The 21,658-nt window shown below is 35.3% G+C and overlaps 1 protein-coding gene across 3 annotated transcripts; it reads left to right on the top strand.

The window, feature by feature from the left end:
• The first annotated feature begins 6,816 nt into the window (after window positions 1–6,816).
• On the top strand, window positions 6,817–10,169 carry LOC132278477 (CBL-interacting serine/threonine-protein kinase 21). 3 transcript variants are annotated; one of them, XR_009471048.1, is made up of 14 exons: window positions 6,817–7,217; window positions 7,368–7,430; window positions 7,522–7,593; window positions 7,696–7,803; window positions 7,891–7,962; window positions 8,105–8,158; window positions 8,350–8,475; window positions 8,548–8,637; window positions 8,727–8,852; window positions 8,923–9,030; window positions 9,121–9,240; window positions 9,318–9,393; window positions 9,472–9,546; window positions 9,627–9,663. XR_009471048.1 is itself a non-coding variant. In XM_059780264.1 (14 exons), exons 1-14 carry the CDS (start codon window positions 7,056–7,058, stop codon window positions 9,744–9,746), a joined length of 1,347 nt encoding a protein of 448 aa, XP_059636247.1. In that variant the 5' UTR covers window positions 6,818–7,055; the 3' UTR covers window positions 9,747–10,169. The 3 variants fall into 3 exon arrangements, 2 of the variants coding, with proteins under 2 accessions (XP_059636247.1, XP_059636246.1); XM_059780264.1 differs by having other exon boundaries at window positions 6,818–7,217; window positions 9,136–9,240; window positions 9,328–9,393; window positions 9,627–10,169; XM_059780263.1 differs by having other exon boundaries at window positions 6,819–7,217; window positions 9,328–9,393; window positions 9,627–10,169.
• Window positions 10,170–21,658: the final 11,489 nt, after the last annotated feature.

Here is a 21,658-nt window from a genome sequence, read left to right as displayed (position 1 = left end):
AAAAAAAGTAAACAGAAATCTTAAAAAATTTAAATCCTTATTCTACAAATTCTCAAAGTTTAAAAAAAAAAAAAAAAAGTTTAGAGATATATATGTAAAGAAAAAAGTTTCAAAATAAAATATATATAAGGTAATGTGCACAAAACAATCCTAAACTATGAGATTAGTAACATATATACCTCATTGGACATTTTCAGAAGAGTAAAAGAGCAAAACAGGTATTACAACACTAATTTATGTAAGATTTTTTATTGAGGGGTATTTTTGCATAATGTGAAAAGATTATAGGTATTTTTGTATATTTTTTCAAATAGGGAGTAAAAGTAATACGCCAAGTATACTTTAAGATTATTTTTTACACTTGTCTCATATATATATATATATATATATATATACACACACACAAAATAGTGTTCAATTGCTCCCTGGTGAGCAATGAGTAGTATGCTCATTTTTAATTGTAGTCTTTGGATTTAATCCAACGAATACCCTTTATTTGTAATACTTTAGGAAACCCTTAAATCTTTCAATTACTATTAAATATAATTAAAGTGAAAAGACAAAATGGTACAACTTTATTGAAAGAAATAAAATCTTAGAAAATCAAAAAATCATGGTTCCTCGTCATAAAAGAGTTCTGCGCCACAAAACACGGTTGATCATGATCACAGTTGATCGGAAAAATCATAATTGATTGAAAATATAAAATTTAAGAAAATCACAATTGATAGAAAGCCATTGGTTCATCCTCCCAATAAAACAATCAGATAGTCATGCCCAAAGCTCTTTTTATTATTAGTTAGTCTGCCACAATTTTATTGATTTTCTTTCCCTCACATCTATGATTATTTTTCGTAAATTTTATATTTTTGATCTACTCTGATTTTTCGACCAACTATGATTAATTATGTTTTGTTGTCCAAAGAGAAGTGTTTTGCGATATAAATATAGCTTTGGGTCACAAAATATTTAATTTTTTTTGTTGACGATTTCCGATCAATTACGATTTTCTTAAATTTTATATTTCCGATCAACTATGATTTTCGTAGCATCAACCGGCATGACATTCTTTTATTATCAGGAACCATGATTTCTTAGGTTTTATTTCATTCAATAAAGCACGTTGCACCCTTTTGTCTTTCCGTTCCAATTATATTTAATGGTAATAGAAAGATTTAAGAATTTCCTAAATTATTACAAATAAAGGGCTTCGTTGGATTAAATCCAAAAGTTACAATTAAAAATAAGCATACTACTCCTTGCTCATCAGAAAACAATTGAACACTACCGTGCACGCGCGCGTACGTGCGTGCGCTCGTGCGATCAAATTGGTTTCATCAAAGAGATTTATGTATGTACCTATGTATGTACGTTTCTTAGGTCAAAGAAGGAAGTGAGATGCCAAAAGTGCAAATGAAGCAGCGGCTGGTCACAATTGGAGGAGTAGTAGAGGCAAAGAACATCACACCTCCAACCTCCACCAAACGGTCAAGATGGTGAGTTGGATTAATAATCCTGTATATATTTATTTGAGTGAGTAATACTCAAAGGCGTACAACTTAATGTTCGTTATTATATTTTACAAAGTGCCGTAAAAAAAAAAAAAATACTCCTATAACATACATATAAAGCATTTAATCCTTATTCTCAAAATCGTCTGACATTCATTTTTAGGTGCAAAGACTTAAATGTCCTTTTTACAATTGTTTTTTTTTAAAAAATAATACGTAAAATATAGAGATTAGGAAAAGAAAGAAGAAAAAAAAAAAAAAATCAGATCAATTGTCACCCATTCGAGCCACAAAATTCGCAGCCGATGTGTTCAATAGGAAGTCTTCATAATTGGAATTTAAGGAAACTACCCCCTTTGGATTTCAAGATCGCCAACTATGGTAGTGAAAAACCTTTTTCAGACCAGCTTTCTCAAAAAAATAAAATAAAATAAAATAAAACCTATGGTGGTGAAAACCCATGGGCGACTATAGTGTTTTTGTGTTGTTATGGTGGAGATTGATAGAGAAAGTGCTGAATATTTAAGGAAGAGTTTGGAGATATATGGGGTAGGAGGATATGAAAAATTGACTAGAGAGAGATGGATCCCACATGCTGATATATGTAATACTGAAAGGGTATGAGATGGGCAAAAAATATATATGGAATACTGAAAGGATAATTTTAGACTTTCAGCTCAGATAATAGTCATGGTCATAGGTGATATATACTTGGCCCTTTTATGAGGAAGGCTAATGCTGGTGAAGGACGACAACCTCCACCGGCTCAAGTATGAGGCTCTGAGTTCCCCATCCAAAATTCCAAATCCAATAATGTTGGGATTAAGGCTTGTCTGGTCACCTACCAGTGAATGATTTTTTTCTTTTTTTTTTTTTTTTTTTCAAACAACCTACCGGTAAATGATTAATGAGCCTAGCTATCCCTGCCTGCCAAATTGGACTTGCTATCTTATTAAGCTTGGTCTCTAGCTTCTTACGAGAAGCCCTCAAAATAAAACAAGACAAGCCATCAAATCAAAATCAAATTGTCTTTGAATTCTCCCAACACACTGTTTACTATCCGCGTGCATGCTAATTGCTTTAATTGCTATTGCTCTGCCGCGAAACAAGCTGGAGACCATAACCCACCATATATATATAATAGGGTTCCATTATTAAATATTTCCTCAGTAGCAAATTAAATGTTCAAGTTTTTATTTTTGATTATTTTTCTATCTCAAAATAAATGTTTCATTTAAAAAGTCCAAATATTATTACTTTTTTATTTTTTTTGGGTAACATTACCAATTTAATATAAAAAGACTTGGACAATGCTTATGTCCAAGCCAGGTTGAATGAATTTCATCTAACCTACGGAAGTAACTCAATAGATTTAAAATAAGTGCCCAAAAACAAAAGTTAAAATTAAATTGAGTATTGTCCAATTATTCGGGTTTAACTCATTGCTGTGAGATTTTTTTTTCCTCTCCAATAAAGACCATCTATATTGTTCACCTCTATTTCTTCACCTCCATCATCTGAGTTCGCCAGCCTAACTTCGAGCTCATCATCACCAAGCTCAGTCCACAGTCGCCCGCCGTCTTTGCTGAGCTTATCACGTCGTTCTTGCACGCGGGTAAAAGCAACCTTGCTTCTCACCAGTTCTATTTAATGTTGCCGCCGCATCGCCATTGCTGACCATCTTTGCTCACCTCTTTATCGTTGGTTCATGTCCACTATCCGTTGTTCCGTTCAATCATCCATTCTTGACGGTTCAAATTTGCCGACCACATATCCGCCGCCGTTCAGTTCTTCACCACCACCGAATTCCCTTCACACAATTTTCGAGCTGTGTTTCGTTACTTGAAGCTTTGCTCATTCGTCGGACTGAGTTGCTTAAGTTCTGAACTGCCACCTGTTTGAAACTTGACGTTGGAGTTAATGGAGGTTTGCAAGAACTGTTCACGTCGCTTGATTACAAAATAACATAAATGGGTTAAGCCTGAATAGTTGGGCAATACCCAACTTAATCTTAACTTTTACTTTTAGATACTTATTTTAAATTTATTGGGGCACGTCAGCAGGTTGGAAAAAGTTCATTCTAACCTGGGTTAGACATAAGCATTGTCCTAAAAAGTAAACCATCACCATCTCGTGGACACGACTCATTCTGAATGTATTTGATAATTTATTCACTACCAATACAATAAAAAAAATATTTAAACCCATCATCTTAAAAAGTTAAATTCTTGGAGAAGGGACATATAATTTAAGACGAAGGGAATAAAAAAATTATAGACAAGTTCAACAAATCGGGTCTGCGGTGGTTTTGGGACGGCAAATTTGCGATAAAGGGAATTACTTGGTTAGATTTTTACTCGGTTAACCCGTTTAGATTGGATCTAACACAATTTTTATTTTTTTAAGGTTAAATGCAAAAAACCCCTCACTATATAGAAGATGTGCAAAAAAAATACTCTTATTAGAAAAAAAAGTGCATATAGTTGTATAATCTATCTTTAGAGCAAATTGTCCCCTAATCATCAATTTTAATCATTTTAAAAAAAAAAAATAATAATAAATCCCAAAACACCCTTTGATGATGTAGGAAACAATTTTATTTTTATTTTTTCTCTATCATTTCTCTCTTTAAAGTCACAAGCACCCGGTTCAGTCTGTGAAAGCACTATTCTTGTCGCCGAGAAGCGGATGGCGGCGACGAATAAGGATGAATCCTATCTAGGACGCAAGGATGGCTCTAGCGTCGATGTGCTTGTCTGAACAGCGAGACCGAGGAAAAACCCAGCGATGAGCGCACAAGGAATTGTTCGGCAGTGAAGAAGTTGAACAAGCATGCCGGCGGTGAAGTTGCGGGGATGAACCTGCGGCAGTGAGCAAGAAAGATGGCAATGCTGGACTTAACCGAGATTAAACAGCAAGGAAGCAAGGTCGGTAGTGCACTGAACTTGCCGGCTAGAAATGAACGGTAATGGCGAACAACGACGAGCACAGATGACTTCGATTTTCCGGTGACGATGTGCGACGAAGCAAAGACTTTGACGACGGTGACGAACTGTTCTGAACGGTGATGCGGGACTGAACTACCGAGACTAAACAACAATGAAGCAAGGTCGGAAGTGCACTGGACTTGCCGGCTAGAAACAAATGGCGGCGGCGAACAACGGCGAGCATGGATGACTGCAATTTCCGGTGGCGATGCACTGCCACAAATCAAGACCTTGACGGCTATGATGGACTATTCCGGATGAACGACGTGAAGCGGAGGTGACGACTGCCGGAATCTCACTCGTAAGAATCTGCTACAGCCATCGATTTCCTTTGGTCAGCATGACTGTCTGTTCTTAATTGTTGGAGCCCGCTCTCGCGTTATTTTAGACATTTTATTTACTAAATTGACATAATATTTTTTTTTATTTTTTTATTTTTGTATAGAACGAGTGAGAGTGTTATTTGCCCTTAAAAAAACAACCCCTCCCCTGCCCTTCCCCTTTTTTCTAATATTATATAAGTTTTAGAACATGTGTCCATTTTTTTATTAGCCCACATACCAGTATTGTCCATAAAACAAGGCATATAATTATTTGACTGTTTTGCTTGTGGTGCAAATTAATAGATAAATGTCCCTATATCAGTTGCAAAATATAGCACATGATGGTTCTTGAGGGTACTTTCAGAAGGTTTTTCTTCTACCTTGAATTCAAATGAAGAGAATTTTATGCTTATAAAGACGGTAAGCAGGACTATTCAATAATTCAAATTTTTAGGTTGAATAAAAAGTATTCCACCACAATGACTAGAAGAAAATTTTATTTATCCTTTGATCTAAAAACTTTTTTGGGTGCATTAGAACAAAAATCTTTTATCAATTATCATTAAAATACATCTCTGTTGCATATTAATTATCCAACTTTGATAGTAGTAGTAGTAACTTTTTAGAGGAACATGCAACTAATGCATTGTCCACTCTTAAAATTACAAAGTTACTAAGTTTCATGTTTAAATATGTATATTATAAGTTAAAAGATTTTTGAAAATTTAAATGACAATTATGAAAATATAACAGTTATTTGGGTTCACTTTTCAAATGGGACATCTAATTTGGACATTAAAAAAAAAATGGACTACTAATATGGGATGCAGAGTGACAAAAAATAGGTAAAAGATTTGGTGGTATTTCAAATTTCTTCAAGAATTGGCCAATACTTTTAAGAAAGACCCATAATATATATATAAACACACAGACTCAAGGCAAGAATGTAACAATAGAGGTTTAGCTTATCCATCTCTCCCCCCAAAAAAAAAACCCAAGTTAGCTGGCTTTGTGGCTGCCACTGCCATCAAACGGGGTGACATGGTAGTATATGCTTGTATTAGAAATTACGTACCCACTTACCCCCCCCAAACTTGTGTGGACCTAACTCAACAAACAAACACCACGTGCTACCAGCTTCAACGCATGATGATTGCCCCCACAACTTGTATGGACTATGGACCATGGACATCTTACAAACTATGTCAATTATACAAGAGAGACACAGAGAGGTCACCAAGACCTGGTCCTGTGATCATCACCAACATCACGTTCAAATCTTTTCAATAATATTGCAAAAATTCTGTTTTTTTGTTTCACTTTCTAACTAAATCTTTTAAAAACTTATCAATAATGTGAATTTAAATTTGACAATAGACCATAGACACATAGTACTAGCGTCACGCCGTTACAGTAGCCTCTTACAAGTTACAACCACCCCCGGCTGATAAACTTAAGAACTACCTCTAGAAAAATGTAAGAAAATAGTTCTGAAAGCTAATTATTATATTTAAAATGAATATAGATATCAGAAATTTATTTCGCTCACCATTTTTTAAACTGGGTTTGGCTGCAAAATGACAAACACTTTATCGTCATGGCTGAGACATAATACAGATCATTGAGGACAAAAGCAGCGGTGTTTTCTTTTCGAATAGATTCAATTACATTAATTTGATATAATTAATTGTTTTAGGTGGTGTTTGACTATTGGGTGTTTAATTCAAATAATTTCCACAATAATGTGTCACCAATAATATATCTATCCGTGGGCATCCGATCAAAAGCTACACAACCACCACCACCACCACCACCTTCCATTCAAAACAAGCAAATCCACTTGACCAACTCAACGGCAATTTACTACTAGTCATCCCCCTCCTACTCTTGCCACAAAAACACATGCATTTGGACTCTTTTATTATTATTATTATTATTATTATTATTATTTATTTATTTTTTACTATTTTACTCCAAAAAAACATCCAAACCACAAAATCTGACTACCCCATAAGCTCTCTCCTATTTAAATGACAGGAGATCCACAAACATGGCAGCTGAATTAAATAAAAAGAAGCAAACATCTTCAAAAGTGAATCAATCAATTAAGCGGCTTCCAAGTTCAGGATATACAAGGGACTTCTGCAATAAGTGTAGGAAGTATACTTTTTTCAAGGTCATTATAAAAATAAAAGCAGAGAAGAGGAGGGTATTGGATTTGTTTCGGAGATCGAATGGGATATGCAAATAGCATTGGGAACTACCAACTTGGTAGAACAATCGGTGAAGGTACTTTTGCTAAGGTTAAACTGGCCATGAACTGTGTCAACGGCCAGCACGTGGCAATCAAGATCATCGACAAGAACTCGGTCATGGAACACAATCTCATGATTCAGGTGAATTCCCAACCCTTCCATCTCTTTGTCTCTTACTGTTTCTTTCGTGTGTTCTTCATCTGTCGAGTTGAATACGCATATAATGATTGATCAAAGGTTGATTTCAATTTTTGTATCTTTCTAATTCGATCTTTTGAGTTCTATATTCAGGTACAGAGAGAAATCAGAACAATGAAGCTTCTGCATCACCCTAACATAGTGAGAATACATGAGGTATATATGTCAGCCAGCTTTGGAACAGGTAAGTATAGAAATTGTTCTACAGAGTTTTGTTGAATTGGAAATTCTTGTGTTATTTTGCAAGGTTCTTGGCACAAAGACTAAGATTTACATTGTAATGGAATATGTATCTGGAGGGCAGCTCTCTGACAAGATGGTGAGATTCAAATATCATACACTGCCACTGGGATTGAAAACTAATTTTTGGGATAACTTCTCTGCTAGGAGTTTAATCCCCTTTTAACCTTTTCCTTTCCAGTCTTATGTTAAAAAGTTATGTGAGAAGGAGGCTAGGAAACACTTTCAGCAGTTAATTGATGCTGTGGATTATTGCCATTGCAGAGGGGTTTATCACAGAGATCTAAAGGTCAGAATGAAACTCTCATCCTTTCTATTCACAATTCTCCACAAGAGAACTGCTGAAATTTACTTGGATCTTGCATTTCATGTACAGCCACAAAATTTGCTTTTGGACAATAAGGGAAATCTTAAAGTATCTGATTTTGGACTCAGTGCTTTGCGGAAGGTAGCAACACCTGATTTAATTTCATTGTGTTGGTTTCTATTTGCTAAGTTTTCACGAGGCACAAACACAAACACAAACACACACACACACACACACATTCAATATTCTATGAAATCTTCCCTGATAATCTTATGGCTAACAGCCAGGAAACCTGCTATCTACAGCATGTGGCTCTCCAAGCTACGTAGCACCAGAGGTAAGAAATAATTCTATCCACTTTTTCCTCATTAATTAAGTTCAATGCTTCAAAAGGAAGGGGATGCCATACAACGAGAAGAAAGAACTAAAAAAGAAAAAAACAGACACAAGCTAAACCATTCCTAATGAACACAACATACCTGAATTCTCTTCAATCCCATGGCTGATGCTATATTAATTGGTGAACAGCTGCTTACAAACAAGGGCTATGAGGGAGCAGCCGCAGATGTTTGGTCCTGTGGAGTTATCCTTTTTGAATTACTTGCTGGTTATCTAGCTTTTGATGACCCTAACCTGATGAATTTGTATAGGAAGGTAAGTTTCAAGCCTAATTAAGTTTTCTATTCAGAAGATTTAACCATATCTGACACCTGTATATGCACAAAGATATTCAATGCAGAATACAGATTTCCAGCGTGGTTTACAGAAAGTCAGAAGAGGCTAATCTCCAGGATACTTGATCCAAATCCCAAAACGGTAGAGCCTAAAACATTGTAATACCAAACAAAAAGCAAATTATCTGGAAAAAAAATGAAAAATGCAATAATTTCTGTATCTCACTGCAGAGAATAACAATACCGGAGATTATCGAAGATCGGTGGTTCCAAACAAATTATGAGCCTGCTGTGCGGATTGAATCTGATGAAAATATCGACTTGGATGATGTTCATGTATCTTTCAATTCAATTAAGGTAATGACTACTTGAAGATTAACATAGAGAGTTTCATAATTTTACCTAAATATATCATATTGGTGTGCAGGAAAATGAGACAGAGACAAAGATACCCCATAATTCAAGTTTCATCAATGCTTTCCAGCTAATAGCAATGTCTCAGGACCTTGATTTATCAGGCCTCTTTGAAGAAAAGGTAAGTGTGTATATATCAAAAACCTTAGTTGACTGCTACAAAGGTTTCCTCTTTTAAAAAAAAAAATTGGTAAACTTCATTTCAATTTAGGACAATGAAAAACAGAAAATAACACTTGGATCCAAGCATACAATCAATGAAACATTAGAGAAAATTGAAGCTGCTGCAAATGATGTGAGTCTCTCGGTAGAAAGGATGAACAAGTCTAAGGTACAATTTACATAAAACTGTAAATTTTTAACCAAGTGTGTAGCTCATGTTCCTGTTCAGCTAATGACTCCTCTTAGAGAATGCCAGGTGAAAATGCACCCAAAGCAGAAGATGACCAGATGTTCTAGATCATGTTTCAACCTAAAAGCAGAGGTAAATAATTGGTGTATACTATACTCTTTCTGCATTGCAGGACATCAGATTCTAACCTTTGTATGTGGCAACACTCAGGTAATTGAGGTAGCACCCACACATTGTGTCATAGAAATATCAAAATCTGCAGGAGAGCTGGGATTGTACAAAGAGGTATTACGCTCCTTTCCGAAAGCTGATTTTATTTGTGGATCCATGATTACTTATTGTGCTTACCTGATCATGGTGACCAGTTCTGTGAAAGTTTATCAAGTATGCTGATAGAAGAATCAGGTGTGTCATCCACAAAGCAAGAGACCAACGAATTCAGTGTTAACAGCAAAGATATCCAAGAAACTCAATGGTATTCGTAAACAAAGCATAAGTTGCTTGTACGCATACCAAGCTTACATCAATTTGAAAAATCAGACTGAAAGATGACAGGGATGATATAGATCTTCATGGCTATTCTTCCACTTAGCTCATCTTTGTTCAGCTTGAGAGAAGTTCTTGATGGTCCCAGAAAGAAATTGTAAATCACATTATGAAGTAACCCCAGCCTTGTATGTAAGAACAAAAGAGAAGATCTTAGAAATATTGCAGATGAGTAAGGCTTTCCTCAACTAGTTTTAATTTCAAAAAGTGATGTTGATAAAGTTCTCTTTTGTTTAGTATTTATTCAGAGATGTCTTAACAGACATGTTTGCATAAAAAATATTTGATAGAGAAAGGAATTCTTCAGGATTCAATTTAATTTATTAATTTTTTTAAAAAGCTCTATCCTGTTTGTTCCATTATCCACTGCTTAGATTCAAATTCAAGCATCAAGGGACTTCCTCTATAGGTGTCCCATTTGCTTGTCTTATAACAGAGCAAATTGTTGTCTAAATCATGCTCCTGTATCCATAATCCATATCCTATCCATTCTTGATGAGTAAAAAAACCTGTCATATTCTTTTAGCCAGTTGAAGACCAGTTGAAGACCAACTCTAATAAAAGCGACCAAAGGCCTTCTAGCCCATTGGTATAACCTCCACATTGGGTTCGAGCCCTGTGGTGGGCAAAAGTGTGTGTGAGTACTTACCAGACCCCCAAAAAAAAAAAAAACTTGATAAAAGCGTTACGTGCATCTCCATTTAGGTCACCCACAACCCCTTTCAGCGCATTCAATATTTTCTAATAGACATTTCACTGAAGCCTGTAATTCATCAATTTACGTATCTTATTAAGACCAAAAAGATAAAATACTCAATAAAACCAGCGAAGTGAGTCATGCAATTAACTTGAATTGACTAAGTAAAAGATAATATCATTCTCCAAATTGTTATACTCCAAGATGACCAAAAAAATCACAACTCTGACTGACTAGCACCTATCTGCAGTTTTACTTATCTGTATGGCTTGGGTGCTAGGTGTCTAAGTATCCGGCTCCAGAATCTCTGAATGTTATATTTTATTTTATTTTATTTTTCAATTTTTAATTTTCTTTGAAAACCTTAGCACAAGGATGGACCATAATATAAATGGCAAGTGAATTGGATAGACAACAGATGAAATATCAAAAAACAAAGAAAGAACAAATAAATTAAGAGACACTTACGGTTAACTTGTAAAAGAAAAAGATGTGAAGAGAAAGAGAAAACGTCATTCAAAATTTTTCTTTTTTACTGAATAAGTAATGTCTTTAATTTCGTTTTGATTATAGCTTCTCAAATACTCAAGTCACGGAGGTGTTCTTCTTTTTCATCACCAATACAAAGATTCTACATGTACTTTGAGTGTCAAATAATATCAGAATTCTTTACCAGTATGGTACCTCCCATCCTTGGCATATAATTTTGCATCATCATAATTAAAACAGAAACAGCAACAGAGGCCACATGTCTCCGATGGTCTCAATTTATTTTATTATAAAAAAAATAAAAATAAAAAGTCTAACTTCCAATTTATCATACTATCATCAAATAAGCACAATTACACAACAAAATATACAAAAATACATAACATATTGGATGCAACATGGACATTTTGTCAATCACTATAAACCGGCAAATACATACCGTTGCTACTACTAACAACTCAGTTGTTATTAGGGTTCCCAAAAAGGGGCAAAAAGAAAATAATATACCTGAAAGAGAGAGAGAATCGATGGAGAGAGCGAATCGATCGGCTACAATTGCGTCTGTTGGAGCTTTAATGAAGAAAAGACGAATCTGAGAATAGATGTTTTCGGTTAAATTTGCAAACTATGTTTAGCCACCACGTAAGTTTGTCAAAACTGAAAAGCTGAAAATCAAGAATATATACGAGTGGGTTCCACTCATATTTACCGCAAATATTAACTTACATTACTCAGCTTACAAAGGAAGTTTCATATCTAACTTCTGAAAAAAGTTTCTTAATTAGTAACTCACGAAGAAGTCCATTTTTAAAGTTATATATATATATATATATATAAGACAAAGATCAACAATGAGATAGAAAATAATAAAATGAAAAGTCTTCTTTTATTCTCTTGTCAAGTAGATATATATAGTGGTGAGCAAATAATCCGTCAATTCGTCAATCCGGTCCGAACCAATCCGATCCGTGTGGTTTGGTTCGGTTTTTAGATCTCATGGTTTGGTGATGGTTTGAAAAACTTTGCAATCCGGTATTCGCGATTCGGTTAACGGATTGGGACCCTGAAAGAACCGATCCGAACCGGTCCGAACCGTTAGTAATATATTTATATATATATATATATATATAATATTAAATATACTTATTACTTACCTATCTCCCAAATAACCCTAGCTCCCATCTCATTCCATTACAGCCGTGCCTCCCTCAGCCTCTTCTCTCTTCCTGGCGTTACATACTTCAAGTCCATGACCTCTCTCACTGGCATTTACCTCGGAGCTCGCTTTCCCACTCCTGTAAAAACTCCATCAAATTCGTCGATCCCTTCTCTTTCTACTTTCTCTCTCTAGATCTAGGACGTGGGTTTTAAAGCTATTCCAACTCTCTTCACTATCAGTGCTGCCCTCTTAATATCAGCCAATGGATCAGCTCATGCCTTTGTCCACATCTACGACCAAGATTCTTTTACAGAAGTCGACAATGCTTTCCTTCTCTCTGGCGGCATTGAAGGCATCGTTGCTTCTCTCTCCGCCGTTGCTCTCACCGACAATTCGATCCCATCATCAAATCATGATGGCCGTTCATATATCAAGTAATATTTATATATTTATTTATATCTGTAGATACATATATATATATATATATGTTACAGATATAAATATGTGTGTATGTTACATATGTTGAATTTCATTTGCTATTGGTGAATTTGGTGTAGATCTGCAACTATATTGCCTGTATGCTTGAATTTCCTCAACTTTCTGTTTGGTTGCTGCGAAAATTGAAGAGAAGGAAAGATAAACAATACCAATTACATTTTACCTAAAAAAAACAATACCAATTACATTCTTGTGTATTGCATTATTTAAATTCAGAAATCTATATTTCAGAATGCTGACTTGAAAGAAGCCAAATGTAGTTGTATCAGGCTGTTAATGGGCCATAATCCGTGAAAACCGATCCGATCCGATCGTTAATTCACGGATCGGTTTGGTTCGGATTGAAGGTCCCCACGGATCGGTTCGGTTTCAATTTTCACCAATCCGTGGGGACCGTTTCGGCTTGATCTTTATCCTTAAACCGAACCGATCCGAACCGTGATCAGGCCTAGATATATATCCTGTAAACTTGTGCTTGTGAGATGTACTTGACAAGTGAATAAAAGAAAACTTTTTATTTTATTATTTTTTATCTCATTGTAGATCTTTGTTTAATTTTCTCTCTGTTATGTATAATGGAAGTGGGGCCCACAATAAATGTATGTCATCCATGACATCACCATGTAAAGCTTACAGAGGAAGATTTCAATTGTGGCTTCTTTGAGAAGCCAATTACAGCGCCTATATATATGGGCATTCATGCATACAGCGTGGTGTGGGTGTTGGTATAAAACAAAAATTCTATTCTTTCTCTCTTTTTGGTTATCTCTCTCCATCTCTTTATATTACTATATATATATTCACACACACATATTTATTATACGTCATCAGCATGAGTTATCCATCTGAGATTTGAAAAAGAAAGCTCTCTCTCCCTCTTTCTATCCCAACTATATTTCTATTTTGTGATATTAGTTTTGATAGATTGTTGGGTTGGTTTGCTTTATCGGAGAAAATAATATTTCTAACTCCAAAAGGTAAGGAAATTTTAATTATGGATTATTGTTAGTAAAATAAAGTTGTTCACTTAAATGATATATATGCTTACACTATGGTCGGTTCTACCACCTTTATTATTTAATAATTTACTAATTATGGTCGGTCTTACCACCTTTATTATTTAATATTTTATGGCTGGTTTTACCGCCTTTATTGTTTAATAATTTATTTATAATGACTGGATTGACCATTATCGTTGTTTAAATAATTTATATTATGTTATTATTTCATTTTAATTCCATTTTATTTATATGCTAAATTATATTTTTATATTGTTGTCACATCTAGTTATTCTGAAAATGTCAAATTTGACAAAGCTGGAATTCGTGGCCCTGGATATTTCTGGCAAAAATTATTTATCTTGGATTCTAGGTGCTCAGATCCATTTGGATGCCATGGGCCTTGGTGACACAATTAAATAAAACAATGAGGCATCATTGTAAGATAAAGCAAAGGTCATGATTTTTCTCCGGCGCCATATTAGTGAGGAACTGAAAACTGAATACCTCACTGAAAGAAATCCACTTTGTTTGTGGAATAATTTGAAAGAAAGATATGATCATAAAAAAACAGTCATCCTCCCAAAGGCCAGGGCTGATTGGCTGCAACTGAGGTTGTAAGATTTTAAAACTTTGGCTGAATATAACTCTGCTCTATTCAAAATCAGCTCTACATTGAAATTATGCGGTGATACTGTTACTGATGAACTTTTGCTAAAAAAAACATTCACCACATTTCACGCCTCGAATATACTCTTGCAACAACAATATCGAGAGCGTAGATTTAAAAAATATTCAGAGCTGATATCATGTTTGCTTGTGGGAGAGCAAAATAATGAGCTTTTGTTGAGAAACCACCAGTGCCGTCCAACTGGATCGACACCGATCCCTGAAACATATGTTGCCTCATCCCGTGGTCGTGGACGCAGACGTGGACATGGTCGTGTGGGTAGAAATGAATATGGTCGTGGTAAAAATAACTACCATACTAATGAATATGGTAGTGGTAGAAATCATTCTTATTATCGTGAAGGATATCAATCCTCACATTTTCGCAATCAGAGATCTACACCATATCCTCAAAGGAAAGATTATAATGAAATGAGACAAGTAAAAGGGAAGGATGTGGCTCAACCTTCCAAGGCTCATGATAATACTTGTTATCGGTGTGGCATGACAGGGTATTGACAAAGTATTTATCGTACACCGAAGCATCTGGTTGATCTTTACCAAGCCTCAATGAAAGAAAAAGGAAAACAAAAGGAAATGAATTTCCTTGATCATGATGAGCCAGTTGACACCACAAATCTAGAAATGAATTTCATTAATCATGATGAGCCAGTTAACATCACCAATATGGATGTATCAGATTTTTTTGATGATCGTGATGGAAGGATAGACTTCCTGATTGGTGATGGAAATGTCCACACCAGTTAATCTTATGTTTTTTTTTTTTTTTATGTCCTGTCTACTATGTTTCTATTTTCCTTATATTAAAGTTTTTATTTTCTAGTTTGTATCAAAGTTTCCTTTGTTATAAAAGTTTCTTTTCTGATAAAGAAATTTGCATGAATAGGAATGGATCTGACTAGTCCCAAAATAAATGGTGAAGATATATGTCTTGCAGATAGTGGAATAACACATACAATCCTTTGAGATCAAAAATATTTTTCTCACCTAACTCTGACATATGCCAGTGTCAGTACCATATCAGGTCCCACCGACTTGATTGAAGGCTCCGGACGAGCTAACATCATTTTACCACATGGAACAAGATTACAAATCAATGATGCCTTATATTCTACAAGATCTCGGAGAAATCTGTTGAGTTTTAAAGATTTGCATCATAATGGGTATCATATTGAGACTACAAATGAAAGAAATGTGGAATATCTCTAATTACTTTCATTACCTTAGGCAAGAAACTGATATTAGAAAAACTCCATATTTTCTCTTCTGGGTTATACTATACAATCATTAGAACAATTGAGTCAAATGTTTTGATCCATAAAAAATCTTGTGACCCAAAACTTTTTATGCTTTGGCATGATCGACTTGGTCACTTAGGGAGTACAATGATGCGTCGAATTATTGAAAATTCACATGGTCACCCACGAAAGGATCAGAAAATCATCTTACCAAATAATCATCTATGCACCGCCTGCTCACAAGGTAAATTGATTATCAGACCATCCCCTTCAAAAGTCATTGTTGAGTCTCCTCCATTTTTACAACGAATTTATGGGGATATATGTGGGCCAATTCATCCACCCTCTGGACCATTTCGTTATTTTATGGTCTTAATTGATGCATCAACACGATGGTCACATGTTTGTCTTCTTTCTACCCGTAATGTTGCATTTGCTAGACTTCTTGCTCAAATTATCAAATTACGGGCACATTTTCCTGATTACCCAATTAAGACAATTCGTTTTGATAATGCCGCTGAATTTTCTTCTTAAGCTTTTGATGATTATTGCATGTTAGTTGGAATTAATGTTGAACATCCTGTTGCACACACTCATACTCAAAATGGTATGGCTGAATCTTTTATTAAAAGACTTCAGCTAATTGGTCGTCCTTTGCTTATGTGAACAAAATTACCAGTTTCTGCCTGGGGTCATGCCATATTGCATGCTGCATCATTAGTTCATATACGACCAACTGCTTATCATAAGTACTCACCATTGCAACTTGTTTTTGGTCAACAACCGAATATCTCCCACATACGAGTTTTTGGTTGTGCTGTATATGTTTCAATTGCACCACCCCAATGCACTAAAATGGGTCCTCAACGTAGACTTGGAATTTATATTGGTTTTGATTCTCCATCTATTATTAGATATCTTGAACCCCTGACAGGTGATGTCTTTAAAGCACGATTTGCTGACTGTCATTTTGATGAGACTGTTTTCCCACCATTAGGGGAAGAAAAGGCATAGTAGCAACGTGATCTTACTTGGAATGCCTTAGAATTGTCTCATTTTGATCCTCGTACAAACCAATGTGAACGAGAAGTTCAAAGGATCATTTATTTGCAAAATGTTGCAAATCAATTACCTGATGCATTTACTGATACAAAGAAAGTGATAAAATCACTTATACCAGCTGCAAATGTGCCAGCACGAATTCCTGTCCCTGATGGACCTTCTGTCAGTAATGCAGCAAATGCATCTAAAACACGCCTGAAACGTGGTCGACCAGTCGGTGCAAAAGATATTGTTCCTCGTAAGAGGAAATCACAAAGAAAAGTTGGCACTCCTGAAGAGGCCACAAAAAGAGCAACAGATATTATTAATCAATCTGAGATAATAGCTTTTGATAAAGTAGAGGCTCTTAATGAGTCTCAGGTACCTAAAAATGATGAAATCATAAATATTGATGAGGCAAAAGTACCAAATGATGATATGGCCCTTGATGAGGCACATGCCCTTGATGAGACAAAAGTACCTGAAAATGATGAGATCTTATTACATTATGAAACAAGATGAAATAGAAATGAAATTGTTGTCGACAACATATTCTCATATCTCATTGCTCTTGATATTGAAAATGAGGATCCGGAACCTCAAAACGTCGAAGAATGTCGACGAAGAAATGATTGGCCAAAATGGAAAAAAGCGGTACAAGCAGAGCTAAATTCATTAGCTAAACGTGAAGTATTTAGACCAGTAGTCCAGACACCTGAGGGTGTTAATCCTATTGGGTATAAATGGGTGTTTGTACGAAAGCGTAATGAGAAAAATGAAATTGTGAGATACAAAGCCCAACTTGTAGCTCAAGGTTTCTCACAAAGACCTGGTATTGATTATGAGGAAACATACTCCCATGTGATTGATGCAACTACTTTTAGATTCATAATACACTTGGCAGTCACAGAAAGATTGCATATGCATCTAATGGACGTGGTTACAACATATTTATATGGATCACTAGATAGTGATATTTATATGAAAATCCCAGAAGGAATTAAAATGCCTGAAACAAAACCACGTAATATGCACTCAATAAAATTACAACGATCCTTATATGGATTGAAGCAATCTGGACGAATGTGGTATAATCGCATTAGCGATTACTTACTCAAAGAAGGGTATGTGAACAGTCATATTTGTCCATGCATTTTTATTAACAAATCAGAATCTGGTTTTATTATTGTTACAGTATATGTTGATGATCTGAACCTTGTGGGAATATTGGAAGAGATCGAAAAGACGGCTAATTATTTAAAAAAAGAATTTGAAATGAAAGATCTCGGAAAGACAAAATTCTGCCTTGGGCTGCAGGTTGAACATTTTTCGAATGGTATTCTCATCCATCAATCAACATATATAGAAAAGATTCTGAAACGTTTTCATATGGATAAAGCCTATCCATTGAGCTCCCCAATGGTTGTCCAATCACTTGACATCAAGAAAGATCCTTTTCGTCCTCGAGAAGATGATGGAGAACTCCTTAGTCCTGAAGTGCCCTATCTTAGTGCGATTGGTGCTTTTTTGTATTTTGCAAATTGCACAAGACCTGATATAATTTTTCCAGTCAATTTATTAGCATAGTACAGTTCTGCACCAACTTGCAGACATTGGAATGGAATCAAACACATACTACGATATCTTTGTGGCACAACTGATATGGGCTTGTTTTATTCGAAGGCACCAAAGTCTCCATTAGTTGGGTATGCAGATGCCGGCTATCTTTCTGACCCACATAAAGCTTATTCACAAACAGGATATGTGTTTACCTGTGGCGGCACTACTATATCATGGCGATCAATGAAACAGACAATGATTGCAACTTCTTCAAATCATTCTGAGATACTCGCAATTCATGAGGCAAGTAGGGAATGCTTTTGGTTGAGGTCAATGATCCAACATATTTGAACAACATGTGGTCTCTCATCAATAAAAGATAGCCCAACAGTATTATATGAAGATAATGTGGCATGCATTGCACAGATAAAAGAAGGATATATTAAAAGTGACAGGACTAAGCACATCTCACAAAAATTCTTTTATGCACATGAACTCCAGAAAAAAAAGGGTGATATTGATATTCAGAAGATACATTCATGTGAAAATCTAGTAGATCTATTCACTAAAACGCTTCCAACTACAACATTCAAGACGTTGGTGCACAACATTGGAATGTGTCAACTAAAGGATCTTCAGGGTTGATCTAATGAGGGGGAGCAATTGATCAAAGAAGTGTTGACATGCTGTACTCTTTTTCCTTCGTCCAGGTTTTGGCCCACTGGGTTTTCCTAGCAAGGTTTGAATGAGGCAGTTTTACTCTATGCAATACTATTTTCAAATACATAAGAATACTGTACTCTTTTTCCTTCGCTAGGGTTTTGTCCCATTGGGTTTTCCTTAGCAGGGTTTTAACGAGGCATATTCTTAATGTAATATTGTGGACCCCAAGAGGGAGTGTTATATATAATGGAAGTGGGGCCCACAATAAATGTATGTCATCCATGACATCACCATGTAAAGCTTACAGAGGAAGATTTCAATTGTGGCTTCTTTGAGAAGCCAATTACAGCGCCTATATATATGGGCATTCATGTATACAGCGTGGTGTGGGTGTTGGTATAAAACAAAAATTCCATTCTCTCTCTCTTTGGTTATCTCTGTCCATCTCTTTATATAACAATATATATATATATATATATATATATATATATATATATATATATATTCACACACACATATTTATTATACTCTCTTCTTAGTATATTTATAACATTGGGTAGAATTGGTTTTAAGACCATCATCTTGCGGGTAGAATTGGGTTTAAGATCGACATGTTGTATTTTGTGGTCTCAATAGTATTTTTGATCCCAAGTAAGGTTTTATAGCCAACTTATGATGTAGGTTTGGTTAGCGTGGGGCTCATTTTTTATCTTTTGAAGTATCATTACCTTTCTATCTCATCCTAGAGTATTTTGAGACATCATTTGATGTAATAGAATGTAACAACTCGAACCTTAGGGTCCGAATCGCTAACCGAGTCCTTATCCGAACCCGAGGTCAATTAAAGGCACTACCGTCATTTTCTATGTCAATACATAATATACGTATCATTCCAGGGTTTATAAAATAATAATAATAATAATAATAATAATAAATAAATAAATAAATAAATAAATAAATAATAAAATGAGATTATAGCTACAAAGTATGTCAAAACGGTTTACTAACCCATCGAACCCTGTGGAAGAGCGTCGTCCGCCACTTCCCTTCCATGTCCTGAAAAATGTTAAATATAAGGGGTGAATAAATTGCTCAGTAGTTGGTACCTAAGACACACCTCTTGTGACCCCGTGAATCCACACAATGAATAGAAAAATAAAGAAGCAGGATCATACCATACTAGGGTAAACATAGCTACAAATTCGACAATCCAAGTCATAATTAAATTATGCTGTGCAATGGGATGCAATACCATGCAATGTCATTCCCATTTAACCAAAACCATTTCTGCCATCATTTCCAAACCGTTAATGTAGCCTGTCCCATGGCAGGTCCATGGCTACACGAGAGAAGGATTGGCTAACTGTCCCTGACCACAAAGCAAGCTTCAAGGCGTCATTTGGGGCCCGATTAACTCAACCACGCTAGGGCAGTCTCCCTAGTTCTCTCTAGATCACATCAACGCCACGGACCCATAGGTAATCTCCTAGGCAACTGGATTTGTCGTAAAACTTTCCATCAAAAACTTTCCCAAAATATTTTCTTTTATTTCTTTCAAAAACAATTTTTTTCCATTTCAACTCAATTTTTTTTTTTTTTTCCCTTTTCATACCCAATGTCATGCATGAATGCATCAAGCTTTTCCATGCCATAATTCTTCACATATTCATATTTAAACCACATATCATACTTAAGAGAAATTTGTGTAATACATGTACCATGCTTTCACATTATAATTATAGTAATTTAAATACACAAGGCATGGAACAAATTCACTTAAAACATGTTTTTTCACAACACGATAATCAACAACATAGTCACATACATTTAATAACACATAGAGTCATGTAATTACACATGAAATTTAAGCATATAATTCAACTTTAGCGTGTCATCTCATACAATTCAAATAGACAATATACATATGGTCAATTATCACATGATATACAATTATCATTTTAAATACACAAGACTCATATAAGCATAAACAATTTTCATGAAATTAAACATGCTATAGCCCAATTTTTAAGGAGAAAATTCACAAAAAATCAAAGAATGTGGGTATTAGAGACCCCTACCTCAAAAGGAAGCAAAACCCCCAGATTAAACCCAATCCAAACCCTAAATTTCAAAATTTCCAAGTGCACCAAACGAAGAATTGCTCCAATCAAATCGTAGATCTCGACACGCTCTTTTATTTGCCGCAAACAGCACTCAAAAACTCAAAAAATTGAGGGAGTAATTGTAGTTTGAAATTTAAGAAAAAAAGGAAAAGAAAAAAGGAAGAAAGAGAAGAGAATAGAGAGGAAGCCGAGAGAAGAGAGAATTGTGAGACCCAAATGTGGTCTCCGTGCCACATATATGTAAAGTGGTGGGTCTTACCACTTTTTAATTTTAAAAAAAATTCTTTTTATTCTTTATTTTTACACCACAATAATATATATATATATGTAGAAAATTTTTAACCACATAAAATACATAAAATAAAATAAATGAGGTACAATTGGACCCAAACAAAACTCACGTACACAACAGTCCTGGCAGCGGGTCCCACCCGAGACCGTCTGACCCGAAAAACGAAAAAATGCCGAAATGGCAACCCTTACATTTCAAAGAGTCGTGAACTCAATGAAATACCCCAACTAGCTCTCAGACACACCCGGCACACCCCACGGTGTCCGGCACGTAAAACGAAATAAGATGAAAATGCCCTAAAAAATCAGAAAATTCCCAAAATTGGAAAATGGTAAAATTTGGAAACATCACATTCTACCCTACTTAAAAGATTTCATCCTCAAAATTTACCCTCCTTAAAAGA

Source organism: Cornus florida, unplaced genomic scaffold (genome assembly GCF_030987335.1).
Source record: "Cornus florida cultivar Cherokee Brave unplaced genomic scaffold, ASM3098733v1 CherokeeBrave_3.0.0_Hap2_Chr10, whole genome shotgun sequence".
NCBI classification, from domain to species: Eukaryota; Viridiplantae; Streptophyta; class Magnoliopsida; order Cornales; family Cornaceae; genus Cornus; species Cornus florida.
Note: the sequence above shows the minus strand (reverse complement) of the source record. Positions and strands in the feature narration are given on the sequence as shown.